This window comes from Eubalaena glacialis, chromosome 1 (assembly GCF_028564815.1).
Source record: "Eubalaena glacialis isolate mEubGla1 chromosome 1, mEubGla1.1.hap2.+ XY, whole genome shotgun sequence".
Classification (NCBI taxonomy): Eukaryota; Metazoa; Chordata; class Mammalia; order Artiodactyla; family Balaenidae; genus Eubalaena; species Eubalaena glacialis.
Genome location: NC_083716.1, coordinates 125254372 through 125269064, shown reverse-complemented (window position 1 = coordinate 125269064; position 14693 = coordinate 125254372). Strand labels below are relative to the sequence as shown.

The window sequence follows — 14693 nt, the reverse complement described above, 5'->3', positions numbered from 1 at the left end:
CTTTCACCTAACATTATACTGTTATCCATTTTATTATATATTCTTTACAAATTTAAGGAATTGTATAATTCTCCAAATGGATAAAGTGTGCTTCACTTTAAACAATCCTTTATTTTTGGAACCCAAGATATCAGGTATTTTTTTTTAATATTGCTGTAAATAATATTTTGAACATCATTAGTTTTGACATTTTACTCAGGATGATTCCTAGACATGGAATTTCTGGATCAAATGTACATGGATGTTTTAATTTCCTTGACGTTATTACTAAACTGCTTTTCCCAACTGTTAAATGTGTAGGCAAAGCACACCCTTGTACCTAAGTCTCTATGTACAGAGAGACTTTGCATCCTCTAGCTTCCCTCTTTGTCTTCCTCCTCTTTCTGTCCACCACAAAGGTTCATAATGTGTACTCTACATCCTCCTTCTAGGATGTTTATATTTAATTTTATAATTGTAGTTACATTTTAGACATAAAAAAATCTGTTTAAATAATTTTGAACCTTCCTTTTATATTTTGAATTCCATATTTTTTTATTCACTGTTCAGTATAGAATGTATGTGTATATGCACACATGCACATACACACATATACACATGTACATATCTGGTAAATACTTTTTACTCGTCTCTTGGATATTTGTATATGCTTGTATATATACACAAACTTTTAAGAAAGTTTAAGATACACATACTTTTTAAAAATTTATTGAGATTTAATTGACATATAATATTATGTTGGTTTCAGGTATACAGAACAATGATTTGATATTTGTATGCACTGTGAAATGACCACCATAGTAAATCTCGATAGCATCCATCACCACATAAAGTTAACTTTAGGATTTACTCTCTTGGCACCTTTCCAGTATGCTCTACAATATTATTGACTATAGTCACTATGCTATACAGTACCTCCCCCATTACTTATTTATTCTGTAACTGGAAGTTTTTACCTTTTGATCCCCTTCACCAATTTTGCCCACTCCCCAGCCCCCTTCCCCTCTGGCAACCACCATTCTGCTCTGTGTATCTATGATTTTGGTTTTGTTTAGTTTTTGTTTTTGAGATTCCACATATAAGTGAAATCATACAGTATTTATCTTTTTTTCTGAATTATTTTGCTTAGCTTAATTGTCTCAAGGTCTAAGGTTGTCACAAATAGCAAGATTTCATTCTTTTTTGTGGCTGAATAATATATTCCACTGTGTGTGTGTGTTATTTATAGATAGATAGATAGATAGATAGATAGATATACCACTTTTTCTTTATCCATTCATCCATTGATGGACACTTGGGTTATTTCCATATCTTGGCTATTGTAAATAATGCAATGAACATGGGGGTACATATATTTTTTTCGAGTTAGGGGTTTTTGGTTTTTTTTTTAGATAAATACCAAGAAGTGGAATTACTAGATCATATGGTAGTTCTAGTTTTAATTTTTTGAGGAAACTCCATGCTGTTTTCCAAAGTGGCTGTACCAATTTACATTCCCACCAACAGTGCATGGGAGTACCCTTTTCTCCACATCCTTGTCAAGACTTGTCATTTTGGTAATAGCCATTCTAACAGGTGTGAGGTGTTATTTCATTGTAGTTTTGATTCACATTTCCCTGATGACTAGTAATATTGGACATCTTTTCATGTACCTGTTGACTGCTTGTTTGCCTTCTTTAGAAAAATATCTATTCAAATCCTCTGCCTATTTAAAAATCAGATTGTTTGGGTTTTTGTTTGTTTGTTTGTTTGCTATTGAGTTGTATAAGTTCTATATTTTAGATATTAACTCCTTATCAGGTATATGATTTGCAAATATATTCTCTCTTTCAGAAGGTTGTCTCTGCCTTTTGTTGATGGTTTACTTTGCTATGCAAAAGCTTCTTTTATTTTATGTAGTCCCACTTGTTTATTTTTGCTTTTTTTGCCTTTGCTTTTAGAGTCAGATTTAAAAATTCATCACAAAGACTCATGTCAAGGAGCTTGCCATCTATTTTATCTTTTAGGAGTTTTATGACTTCAGGTCTTACATTCAAGTCTTTAATCCATTTTGAGTTAATTTTGGGGTATGGTGTAAGATAGTGGTCTAGTTTTATTCTTTTGCATGTGGCTGTCCACTTTTCCCAACACCATTTATTGAAGAGACAGCCCTTTTTCCATTGCGTATTCTTGGCTCCTTTGTCACTAATTAATTGACCGTATATTTATAGGTTTATTTCTGGATTCTCTGTTCTGTTCCATTGATCTATGTGTCTGTTTTCATGTCAGTGCCACACTGTTTTGATTACTCTAGCTTTATAATATAATTTGAAATCCAGGAGCATGATGCCTCCAGCTTTGTTCTTCTTTCTCAAGATTGCTTTGGTTTTTCACAGTCTTTTGTGTTGCCATACTAATTTTAGGATTGTTTGTTCTGTTTCTATGAAATAACGTTAGAAGTTTGATAGGTATTGCATTGACTCTATAGATTCCTTTGAGTAATATGGACATTTTAACAATATTAACTATTCCAATCCATGAGCATGGAATATCTTTCCATTTCTTTGTGTCTTCAGTTTCTTTCTTCAGTGTCTTAGAGTTTTCAGAGTACAGGTCTTTCATCTTCTTGGTTAAATTTATTTCTAGGTTTTTTTTTTTGATGCAACTGTAAATGGATCTGTTTTCTTAATTTCTTTTTCTGTTAGTGTATAGACATTTTATGCCTTGCCACTTCACTAAATTTGTTTCGTAGTTCTAACAGTCTTTTTGTGAAAAGTTTAGGGTTTTCTCTATATAAAATCATTTCATCTGCAAATAGTGACAGTTTTACTTATTTCTTTCCAATTTGGATGCCTTTTATTTTTCTTGCATAATTGCTCTGGCAAGGACTTCCAATACTATGTTGAATAGAAGTGGGGAGAGTGGACATTCTTATCTTGTTCCTGATCTTAGAGGAAACACTTCTAGCTTTTCACTGTTGAGTATGTTAGCTGTAGGCTTCTCATATATGGCCTTTATTATGGTGAGGTACATTCCCTCTGTACCCACTTTGTTGAAAGTTTAACATAAATGGATATTGAATTTTGTCAAAAGCTTTTTGTACATCTATTGAGATGATCATATGGTTTGTATTCATCATTTTGTTAATGTAGTGTATCACGTTGCTTTGCAGATGTTGTTGATGTTGAACCATCCTTACATCCCTTGAATAAATCCCACTTGATCATGGTGTATCATTCTTTTAATGTATTGTTGAATGTGATTTGCTAACATTTTGTTTAGGATTTTTGCATCTGTGTTCATCAGGGATATTGACGTGTAATTTTCATTTATGGTGATGTGCTTGTCTGGATTTTGGTGTCACAGTAATGCTGGCCTCATCAAATGAGTTTGGAAGCATTTCCTCCTCTTCAACTTTTTGAAAGAATTTGAGAAGGATAGGTATTAACTCTTCTTTGAATGTTTGATAAAATTCACTAGAAAAGCCATCTGGTACCAAACTTTTGTTTGAATCGGTAATCAGAACCCTCCCACAATCTCTTTATGTGTTTTGGTTCGTTCAGATTTTCTATTTCTTCCTAATTCAGTCTCTAAAGATTGTGTGATTCTAAGAAAGTATTCATTTCTTCTATGTTGTCCAATGAGTTGGCATATAATTGTTCAGAGTAGTCTTTTAAGATCCTTTGTATTTCTATGCTATCAGTTGTAACATCTCCTCTTCAATTTTGGATTTTATTTATTTAAGGCCTCTTTTTTTCTTGGTGAGTCTGGCTAAGGGTTTGTCAATTTTGTTTATCTTTTCAAGGAATCAGCTCTTAGTTTTACTGACTTTCCTATTGTCCTTTTAGTCTCTATTTTATTTATTTCTGCTCTGATTGTTATTATTTACTTTCTTCTACTAACTTTGTTTCTTCTTTTTCTAGTTTCTTTAGGTGTAACGTTAGATTGTTTATTTGAGATTTTTCTTCTTTCTTGAAGTAGGCCAGTATTTCTGTGAGCTTCCCTGTTAGAACTGCTTTTGCTGCATCACATAGGTTTTGGTATGTTGTATTTCATTTTCATTTGTCTCTAAGTATGTTTTTATTTCTCCTCTGATTTTTTTCATTGACCAGCGGTTGTATGTAGCATGTTGTTAAATATTCACGTATCTGTGAGTTTTACAGTCTTCTTCTTGTAATTGATTTTAAGTTTCATGCCATTGTGGTTGGAAGAAATGCTTGATGTGATTTCAGTCTCCTTAAATTTATTGAAATATGTTTTATGGCTTAACATATGATCTGTCCTGGAGAATGTTCCATGTGTACTTGAAAAGAATGTGTTTTGCTGCTTTTGGATGGAATATTCTGTATATATGTATTAAGTCAATTCAATGTAACGTGTCATTAAGGCCAGTGTTTTGTTATGATTTTCTGTCTGAATGATCTATCCACTGATGTAAGTGGGGTATTAAACTCCCCTACTATTATTGTATTGTTGTACTTTCTCCCTTTAGGTCTGTTAATATTTGCTTTTTATATTTAGGTGCTTCTATGTTGGGTGCATATATATTTATAAAATTCCATATTCTTGTTGAATTGACCCTTTTATCATTACGTAGTGCCCTTCTTTGTCTATTACTACAGTCTTTGTCTTAAAGTCTATTTTGTCTGATATGAGTATAGCTATCCCAGCTTTCTTTTTGTTTCTATTGAATATTTGCATGCAATATCTTTTTCCATCCCTTCATTTTCAGTACGTGTATGTCCTTATATCTAAAGTGAGTCTCTTGTAGGCACTATATAGATGAGTCTTGTTTCTTTTGTTTCGTTTTGTTTTTGTTTTTTGTTTTGTTTTTTAATCAATTCAGTCACTGTCTTTAGAGTGAAGAATTTAGCCCATTTACATTTAAGGTAATTATTGATAAATATTAATTTACTTCCATTTTGTTAATTTTTCTGCCTGTTTTTTTGTAGTTCCTCTCTGTTACTTTCTTCTTCTCTTGCTCTCTTTCCTTGTGCTTTGATGACTTAGTTTAGTTGAGATTCCTTTAGTTGTTATGTTGAGATTCCTTTAGTTGTTATGTTGAGATTCCTTTCTCTCTTTTTGTGTGTGTGTATCTACTCTAGGTTTTTGCTTTGTGGTTATCGTATGGTTCACATATAATGTCCTATGTATATAAAAGTCCATTTTAAGTTAATACTAACTTAAATTTGAGCTTATTCCAAAACTCTACATCTTTACCTCTCCACTACATTTCATCTTTTTACTTCTGTCTCTTAGGTATCCCTTAAATAATTATTGCATTTTTGTTAATTTTGCTACTTTTGTCTTTTAAACTTGACACTAACCTTATAAGTGATTAATCTACTATCTTTGCTAAATATTTATCTTTACCAGTGAGAACTTGACTTTCATATATTTTCGTGTTATTAATTAGTGACCTTTCTTTTCAGGTTAAAGAAGTGCCTTTAACATTTCTTGTTAGGTTGGTTTGATGTTGATGAACTCATCTAATTTTTGTTTGACTGAAAAACTCTCTCTCCTTTCATGATGAGTGATAATCTTGCTGGGTGGAGTATTCTTGGTTGGAATTTTTTTCTTTCAGCACTGAGAATATATCATGCCACTCCCTTCTGGCCCATAATGTTTCTGCTAAAAAAATATGCTGCTAGTCTTATTGGCTTTCCCTCACACATAACAAGTTGCTTTTCTCTTGCTGCTTTTAAGGTTCTCTTATTGTCTTCAATTTTTGACATTTTAAGTATAATGTATCTTGTTGTAGATCTCTTGAGGTTCATCTTATTTGGAGTTCTCTGGGCTTCCTGGACCTGGATGTCTGTTTCCATTCCCAGGTTAGGGAAATTTTTAGCCATTATTTCTTCAAATAAGTTCTGCCCCTTTCTCTCTCTCTTCTCCTGAGACCCCCATAATGTTAACATTAGTCCTCTTGGTGTTTTCCCATAGATCCCTTAAAATCTCTTCACTTTATTTTTACTTGTATTATTTTATTATTATTATTATTATTATTATTATTATTATTATTATTTTGCTGCTCAGTTTAGATGAGTTTCCTTGCTTTGTCTTCCAGAACACTGATTCTTTCTACTGCTTTGTCTAGTCTGCTATTGAATCCTTCTAGTGTGTTTTTTAGTTCAGTTCTTGTGTTCTCAGCTCTGTGACTTCTGTTCTGTACTCCTTTATATTTTCTATCTCTTTGCTGACGTTCTCACTGTGTTCATCTATTCTTCTGAGTTCAGTGAGCAATTTTGACTATTACTTTGAATTCTTTATCAGGTAGATTACTTATCTTCATTTCATTAAAATCTCTTTCTGAAGTGTTGTCTTGTTCTTTCTTTAGGAACATATTTCTGTTTTGTCATTTTGTTTGATGCTGTTTCTGTGTATTGGTGAAACAGCTACCTCTCTGAGTCTTGAAGTAGTTGGCCTTGTGTAGGTGATGAACCTTATAGTTCAACCTTGCCCTAGTGGTTGGTTGTCTTTTGAAACTTTGTGACTGTCTAAGCAGCCTGATTTATTCTTGATAGGTTCCTGGTGTTGAGGGTGTGCCAAGACCTGTCAGTGTTCCAAGAGGAAGGATCTCATTTTGCATTTAGTTTTAGGCTGTTTGAAAGTCAAACCCTCAGGCAGCAGGTTTTGAAGTATGCACGTATATAGTCCTATGGGCCATAATCATAAACCCTGCTGGCCTCCAGAACAGGAAATCTGGAGATGACCCTTGGGCAACATTTCCATAAATCAGACCTCTAGACAAGTGTATAAGCTCCTTTCTGGGAGGTATCATTGAGCTGCAGTGAGGCAAAGGAGTGTGCAAGGATAGTGTCTTACATTCCCTGAGAGTGCCTCTGTACTCTCTAGATGTGTGGCAAGGCTGAAGCCTCAGGCTGAATCTCCAGGACAAGCAAATAGGCCTTTTTCATAAGAAGACTGGAGGTGTGTTTCAGTCTGCTGCCTGTGCAGTGCCCTGGGGGTGGTAGCCTGCCAAAAACTATCTTTCCAATTGTTACAGTCCCATGGAGCCCAGGAATGCAAGTCCCCTTGGCCACCAGGGCTAGGTGATCAGAGGGCATCCTCTATGTGGATCACATGCACCTGCTGGCTCTAGAAGGGCATCTGGAGTGCATAGGGGGCAGGACATGCTCCTTGGCTTCGGCATGACATCAGGAAAAATCCCTGTCTGTGCTCCCCTGCCAGCTTCAGCAAGGGAGTGGGAGAGTGTCATGACCGCTCTCACTAGCTGGTCCCAGCCAGGGAGTGAGGGAATGCTGCATCTACTCATCCCTGCCTGCCTTACCAAGACAGTGGGAGGGTCCCATGTCTGCACACCTGCCTGTGCTAACAGGGTAGAGGGAGAGTGCAGAATGGTGTCTGCCAGCACCACAGTCTCCAGAAAGAGTCCCAACCATCTCTTGTTCCTCCAGCAGATGCTTGAAGATTAGCATAGGAATCTCCTTCACATTCCAGGCACTTTTCAAACTGCTACTTTTGCACTGGGTTCTAGGGTGAGTGAGACCTCATGCAAGCCTTTTATTTATTTATTTATTTATTTATTTATTTATTTATTTATGTATTTTTAAATTAATTTTTATTGGAGTACAGTTGCTTTACAATGTTGTGTTAGTTTCTGCTGTACAGCAAAGTGAATCAGTTATATGTATACTATATCCACTCTTTTTCAGATTTCCTTCCCATTTAGGTCACCACAGATCATTGAGTAGAGTTCCCTGTGCTATATATTAGGCTCTCATTAGTTATCTATTTTATACATAGTAGTGTATATATGTCAAGCCTTTTGAAAGGAGAATCTCAGTTCACTTCAACTGTCGACTGAAAAAAAATGCACAACCTAAAAGTTGGGAGTTATGTTTTATTTGGTGGACAAAACTGAGGACTTAAGCCTGGGACACAGCATCTCAGATAACTGAGGGACTGCTCCAAAGAGGCAAGGGCGGGAGCCAGGACATATAGGAGTTTTTGCAACAAAGACCAGGTAGTCGGAACATCAAAGATTACTGTTAATTAAGGAAAACCAGATATCTCAGGTTAAGGAATTTAGTGCTTTTCCATGTATGGGAAGATGCAAATTCTGGGCTCACTGAAATCATTCCTTTGATATGCACCTCAGCTATCTGGGGCCAGTATCCTGTGCTTCTCATCCTGAGTCTCCTCAGGGTGCATTGTGGGGGGTGGCTACAGCAGCTGGCTGCTAGATGGGGGGCAAATCTTGCCTCGATCCTGAGTTCCCTCAGGGCTCACCGTTGGGGGCAGCTGTAATGTGACGGCTTGATGGCTGCAACATCCTTTGTTTACTGATATGGCAGGTGGCATTTTTAGTTCACACAGCCCTTTGGGACCCTTGGATGTGAGCTCTTTTGGTTTCTAAGTCGGACATTTTGGGGGCTCATCTCTCTGTTGTAGGTCCCAAGGGCTGGAGAGGCTGATATGGGGCACAAACCCCTCACCTTAGGAGAGAAGCTCTGGATTTGTGAGATTCCCTCCCTATTGTGGGGCTCTGTATCAGGCATGGAGTTTTTGGTGAGACCACATCTCTGTCTCTCCTACCCATCTCAATGTGGTCCTTTTATCATTTATTGTGGATGGGGCAGTTCAGCTAGTTTTCAGTTCTTTTTCAAAGGGAATTATTCCATATGCAGCTATAGATTTGGTGTGTCCATGGGGCAAGGTGAGTTCAGGGTCTTCCTGAGCCTCCACCTTGGAGCGCTTCCCCCCACCCTCCCACACATGTATTTTTAATTAAGGTAGGTGCTTTATTTTCTGAATTCATGTAAACCTGAGAATGTCTTTCTGTTGCTTTGTTATATAGAAGCTACTTTATTGGGGATGTTTATGGATTAAGACACAAAGGTTTGTCTATGTGTCTTATTTCAATGGACATCTGGGGTGGCCAGAAGCAATGCAACCAGCCTTTTTAAAATCCTTGATAGAAGACCCATTTGTCTGTTTGGGCGCTTGCATTCATCCCAATCCCCAACCCAAACACACACACTACTTTTTTTTCCAGCCCTTATGTGGGTGGATGTGTGGATGATTTTCCATAAACTCTACCTGGAATGTGAGGAGACTTTTTGATGTGTAAAATCAAGTGGTTTTTTTTTTTTCTCTATCCTATTCTGAAATGTTTCTTTAATTATCCCTTGATCATTGTTTACCTTACAAATCTTGTCAAGTACTCAAAAGCTATAATTGATAGACAAACCTACATTTTCTGACCTAATATCCATCATGTCTCTATTCATTTTCATCTTTATCCTTTATTTAATTTACCTAGATTGTTTGTCCTTCACAGGACCGTGTATGTGTTTTTATTGTCAATTCTACTATTGTATCTAATGTGGGTTTGTCATAAGGAAAACAAGTAGAATACAGTGTTCATCAAGTTAATAACTATATTTGAATAAAGTCTTTGTGCTGAGTGACATGAGAAGTACATGCTGGGCAAAGCAAGCCTGGGGAAGCTGACATTTTTCACAGATAATGTTAGAGACAGTGAACATTGACACCAAGGATGATGGGGATATGGGTGTGTGTTTTTCTTCTAGGTTACAGCAGTATTAATCTTCACTAACTGAACTATATATACACTAATTGAATCATACTGTAGAAATAGAAGAAGGCTTAGCGAGTGCAGTCAACCTCGTATCCATGGGTTCCACATCTGTGGATACAGAGGGCTGACTATAAAAGACTTGAGCATCCATGGATTTTGGTATCACCAGGAATTGGTCCTGGAACCAACCCCCCATGGATACTGAGGAATATTTAAGTACTTGGGTTGGGGAGTTTGATTTGTTTCTAGGTGAGATACTGAGGAGTAGACTTCATTTGTGTGATCACTTAGTGCCGATACACCATAATCCATTATCCACTCTTCTCTGAAGCACAATTTCATGTTGTGGAGGGTCATCCCATAATAAAAATCACAATGTAAAGGTCAACAAGTTTCCATTCTGCTATTGCAGTTTATATTTCCTTGAAATTCTTAGCTCACCCAGCTCCTTTTTTATTTCATTTTATTCTCTTTTCAGCTCGTCTCGTTTTTAATTTAATCCTATCTTTTTATCTCGGTGTCTTTTTTTAAGCTTTCTGCACATGTTTTGGAGAGTCATGTCTTTCTGGATACTACCAAACATGTTAAGGTTTTTTCTAAAATACTTTCTTGAAAATCATTTTCAGATTTGATGCCTTCTCCTGTGATTGAGGGTGATGTTCTCTTTCTCTTGTCCTCCAGTACTTCTTCATGGACTCTGTGTTGTATGTTTTCAGTTTACTCATTCTAAAATGATCTGCATAGACCCTGGGATCACCAGCAGACAGTGTATATACCACCTTCTGTCCATCTGCATTTTAAAAATCTTTTCTGTGAGGTCTCCCAATATCCAATGTCTTTCAGGCAATTTGGGGAGCTATGTTATACTGAGGTAGAATTTTGCCATCCCCTTTCTTTCTGCCTGTGCCTTTGATACTCTGGAATATTGGAGCCCGTGTTAAGAACATTCAAAGTATGCGCTTTATACCCAAGCTGGCACTATAGGCACAGTCGCTATAACATTGTACTTGCTGTGACTGTAGTTCCAGTGTGGACCACTGCCAGCCCCACTGGGATCACCCTCCGTTGTTTCCTGGGAGTTAATCTCCAAAGTGATTCCTAGTAGAATAATCCTAGTTTATTCTTAAAGAATGGTAAGGATTTATTATTAGTTAATGAATTTCTCCAATTCAGGGGCCAGAAATGATAAATATATGAGGGTGCTGCCTAAGTTCTTTTAGGCAGGGAAAAACTTGTTTCAGTTAACAAAAAGCACATATAAGCATCATCTTTTTTTCTCAATTCATTTCAGTTGGTGTCTATTTGTGTGTGTGTGTGTGTATGTGTAGGGGTGGGGTATAGGCAATACCCCAATAAATGTGCAAGTAACATAAAATTGGATATTAAAGTAAGCATGCTATGATGAAAAATTAAGCTGAAAAGAAGGACAAAGAATCCATAATCCTAGTTTCCCATTGTTATGTTGTTTAAGACATCATTAGAGTTATTTTTATGGAAAATTAATGGAAGCAGCCAGCATTGTATTTGAAATAGCTTTGAAACCACAATCCAGCAATACCTACATTTAATGCTTGAAAATCTGTATTGTTATTGTTAATCTCTAACTACCTATTCTAAAATTCAGCAACTATAATTAAATAAGCATACACTTAAGGACTTCCCTGATGGTGCAGTGGTTAAGAATCCGCCTGCCAATGCAGGGGACACGGGTTTGACCCCGGTCCTGGAAGATCCCACATGCCGAGGAGCAACTAAGCCCATGAGCCACAACTACTGAGCCTGCACTCTAGAGCCCACATGCCACAACTACTGAGCCTGTGTGCCACAACTAATGAAGCGCATGCACCTAGAGCCCATGCTCCGCAACAAAGAAAAGCCACTGCAATGAGAAGCCCTCGCACTGCAACAAAGAGTAGCCCCCGCTCACCGCAACTAGAGAAAGCTTGTGAGCAGCAATGAAGACCCAATGCAGCCAAAAATTTAAAAATAAAATAAATAAATAAATCCTGTTTAAAGCTTGATCGGGATACTTAATAACATAACCACGGACCACTGCAACTTCCTGTGATAAGAGATTTCTGCTTTGGTTTTGACGTGCCCAATGGTCTTGTTTAAATAACTAAACTGAACATGTGTATTAATTAGAATAAAACTCTTTAGCTAATTTTCTGCAATAGAATTATAGTGTTATAGAATTCTAACAGTTTTAGCTAGATGAGGACTTGGGATACTCTCTAGTCTAACTGAAATATTGTGGAAAGTTAAAAAGGCTTCTCCAAGGCTACACAGGTAGATCCAGGTCCAGAAACTTGGAACGGGGCCCTTTCCATTATATCAGGTCAACTCTTACTGTGCTTCTTCCACTCCCCTGCTCCCACCCATTATAGTGAATATTTTTATAGGAGCAACAGATTTTATATAGAATTTCATCAAAATAAATCTGTAAAAAAAAAAAGTAGCAATATTAACCAGAGTTCCCAGTTTACCTTAAATCCATAAGAAATGAAACAGTAATTTTCCTGCGTGCCTTAAAACTGAAATCATTGCACACTGTTCCATCTAAGGTAGTTGTAATGTAGGCACAGAGGCCTGTGGGCTAGATCTTCATACAGAAAGGGAAAGAAGTATCAGATTCAGGATGAAATAAATCATACAAATTTTTTTTTGTATTTTTCGACATAGTTAGCAGTTGAAACTATTGCATGTGAACCTCATATTCAGGAATCACAAATATAAAAAATTGGATTTAATAACCTATAGATTTTATGAGCAATTCTCATGCCTCAAAGGAATCCCTCATTTTTCGGAAATGTTTCTTGAAAATATAATTTGATTTACAAAACTTTATGCATATTTCTAAACAAGATAAACCTTGCCTTTATAACCTCTTAGAAGCCAAAGATTGATTTTCTAAGAAAATAAATAAAAGAAAATAAAAATTAAAGAAAGGAAACACCAAAACCAAATTACATTGTTTTGTTCATATAAGGAGATGAAGGAAAACGAACATGTGATTCATCAATACAAATGAGATGCCCAGTGAATGAAGGCAGTGAATATATAAAGCTTCTATGTAGCTCAAAAATAGTGTTTTTGCTAGGAAATTATTTGTGTAAAACCAGTATAATCAAGACCTGTGTTGTCTACTTTATTCCTCCTCTTCTAAGGTCAGCAGCGAAAGTAAGTTTGGCTCACTTCCCTCCCCCACCCCTTACTTTTATATGGCAGAACAGACCACAGTGTAAATGACTATGAAATTTAGCTTTTCTCTGTGAATAAGAGGATTTTTATGCTGACTTGATAGAACTCCATTTCTCTTCCGTTCTTTGTTCATGGAGTGATCACAGGATATGGGGAAAATATTATTCATCCCCAAATGACTATGCATATAAGTCATAGAAGCATCTACTCCTAGAACTGGGAGGGACCAAGGGGTTATCTTGTCCAAAATCTTCTTGTAGAGATCAAGATGGTCTTAGAATCCTGTGCCTATGGTGATGAGACCTTATTTGTCTTTGTGTGTCTGTATGTGTAGGAATACATGGACTCCAACAAATACATTGAACATCTGCTGACTCAACTTGAGGAGCAACACAGAAGTCTCTGGAGGTGAGTTAAATCCACATCCTTAACTAATAGCAGCATCTATAAATTTGATCTTGATCACAGAAGCATGGAGTTGGCAAATGGTCTCTTCTACTTGGTGCCAAAAGCACCTTTGGGGGCAAAAATCAGCAGAGGCTACCTAGAGAGTTCCATTCCTTTAATTAAAGTAAAGCAATGGTGCCAAAAGTTGTCCTTGAGTGAAGGACCTGCTCAGAACTGGGAGGTTGGTGGAAATCATAACACTTGTCAGGGTCAAGGAATTAATTTGTCCAAGGCCATGCAGCAAACTTATAGTGTAGAAACTAGGACCCAAATTCTCTGGCCCTTGCCTGCTTAAATATTATTTAAGTTTTTCTATAATTGAAAGGTTGAACACTTCTGCTTAAAATTTCTTAATTCATATTAAAGAATATGTATTTCAAGAATGCTGTAGTATAGGTCTCCCATGTTTAGTTGTTTGTTCTATGTGGTGGGTCCTGATTCTAGGTAAGGAAAGGTATGTGAGAACATTTGTGCAGGTAAATTGGAAAAAGAGGCGAGTATCATAGAAGTCATATTCCCAAGTTATTCATTCCCTGAGGCCTCTTGGGAACGGAGATTATTTTGATATTATTATCTAGGTCTTTGGGGTCCGTGTGGTCCTGGTCTTCCTAGATGCTAGTATGGTCTCTGAATTCCATTTACTAAATTCCTATAGCTCTTGTTATCTGGAATAAATATGCTAGTGCTCAATTACATGATACCTTACATTGCACAAGAATTGTTTAATATAATTAGCTTTGTCTCCCAGGGGTCAAAAAGCCCCTAACGTCCTTTATTTCTCATCTCCTCATGTCATGGAAGACAGTGCTCTCTCTGTACACAGAGATATTAAGCAGGTAAGTATGACCTAACCCTGTGGATTTCTTGTCTGACCTCATCTAAATCCATCACCCTTGGTCTCTGTACCAGCTGATGCTGCCTGTTCTACATGCACCCTTGTAACAAATCCTAATAACCTTGAAATTCATCTTCTCTGAGGAATTCTAGTTCTTGGGCAAAATGCCTGATATTTTCATTTGTTCTGCTCTTACGTTAGTTTTCCTACTAGAAAACAGATCTGTGGTTATAGTAATAGACAATATTCTATTTCTCTACCTAGAAAAGCTGCTGGTAGGATACAACAAAAATGTACAGTTTTCAGGTCTGCTTGCTGCTAAGAGACACATCAGTTAACTTTATATAACTTGTTGCAATATTTGTTAGATTTCTTTTTGGGAGCTCTAACCAGGTTTTCTTTTGTGAACCAGTGTGTTGTATTAATAAAACCAACAGCAGTGTATTTATGGTTATATGCCTTTTAAATTATATTTTCTGTAGATCTACTACAAAGTATGCTTAAAAGGTTATGTAACTGAGTTGTAACATTTTCTTTAAACTATTTGTATAGAATAATTTTACCCTATTTTTTCAAAAGAAAAAATGCACAGATGATGAATACCATCTTGATGAAAGAAATTAGAGTTTAATTTGGTCAGTGTGTCTTATACACATCATTGAAGAG

The 14693-nt window shown here is 36.5% G+C and overlaps 1 protein-coding gene across 4 annotated transcripts in view; it reads left to right on the top strand.

The window, feature by feature from the left end:
- Positions 1–14693, top strand: part of NCKAP5 (NCK associated protein 5) — a 1042158-nt gene that overhangs the window by 373392 nt on the left and 654073 nt on the right. For all 4 annotated transcript variants that reach the window (XM_061199363.1, XM_061199362.1, XM_061199388.1 and 1 more), the window contains exon 3: positions 13080–13153. In XM_061199363.1, the coding sequence (XP_061055346.1) occupies positions 13080–13153 (74 nt within the window). The remainder of the gene's footprint in view (positions 1–13079; positions 13154–14693) is intronic.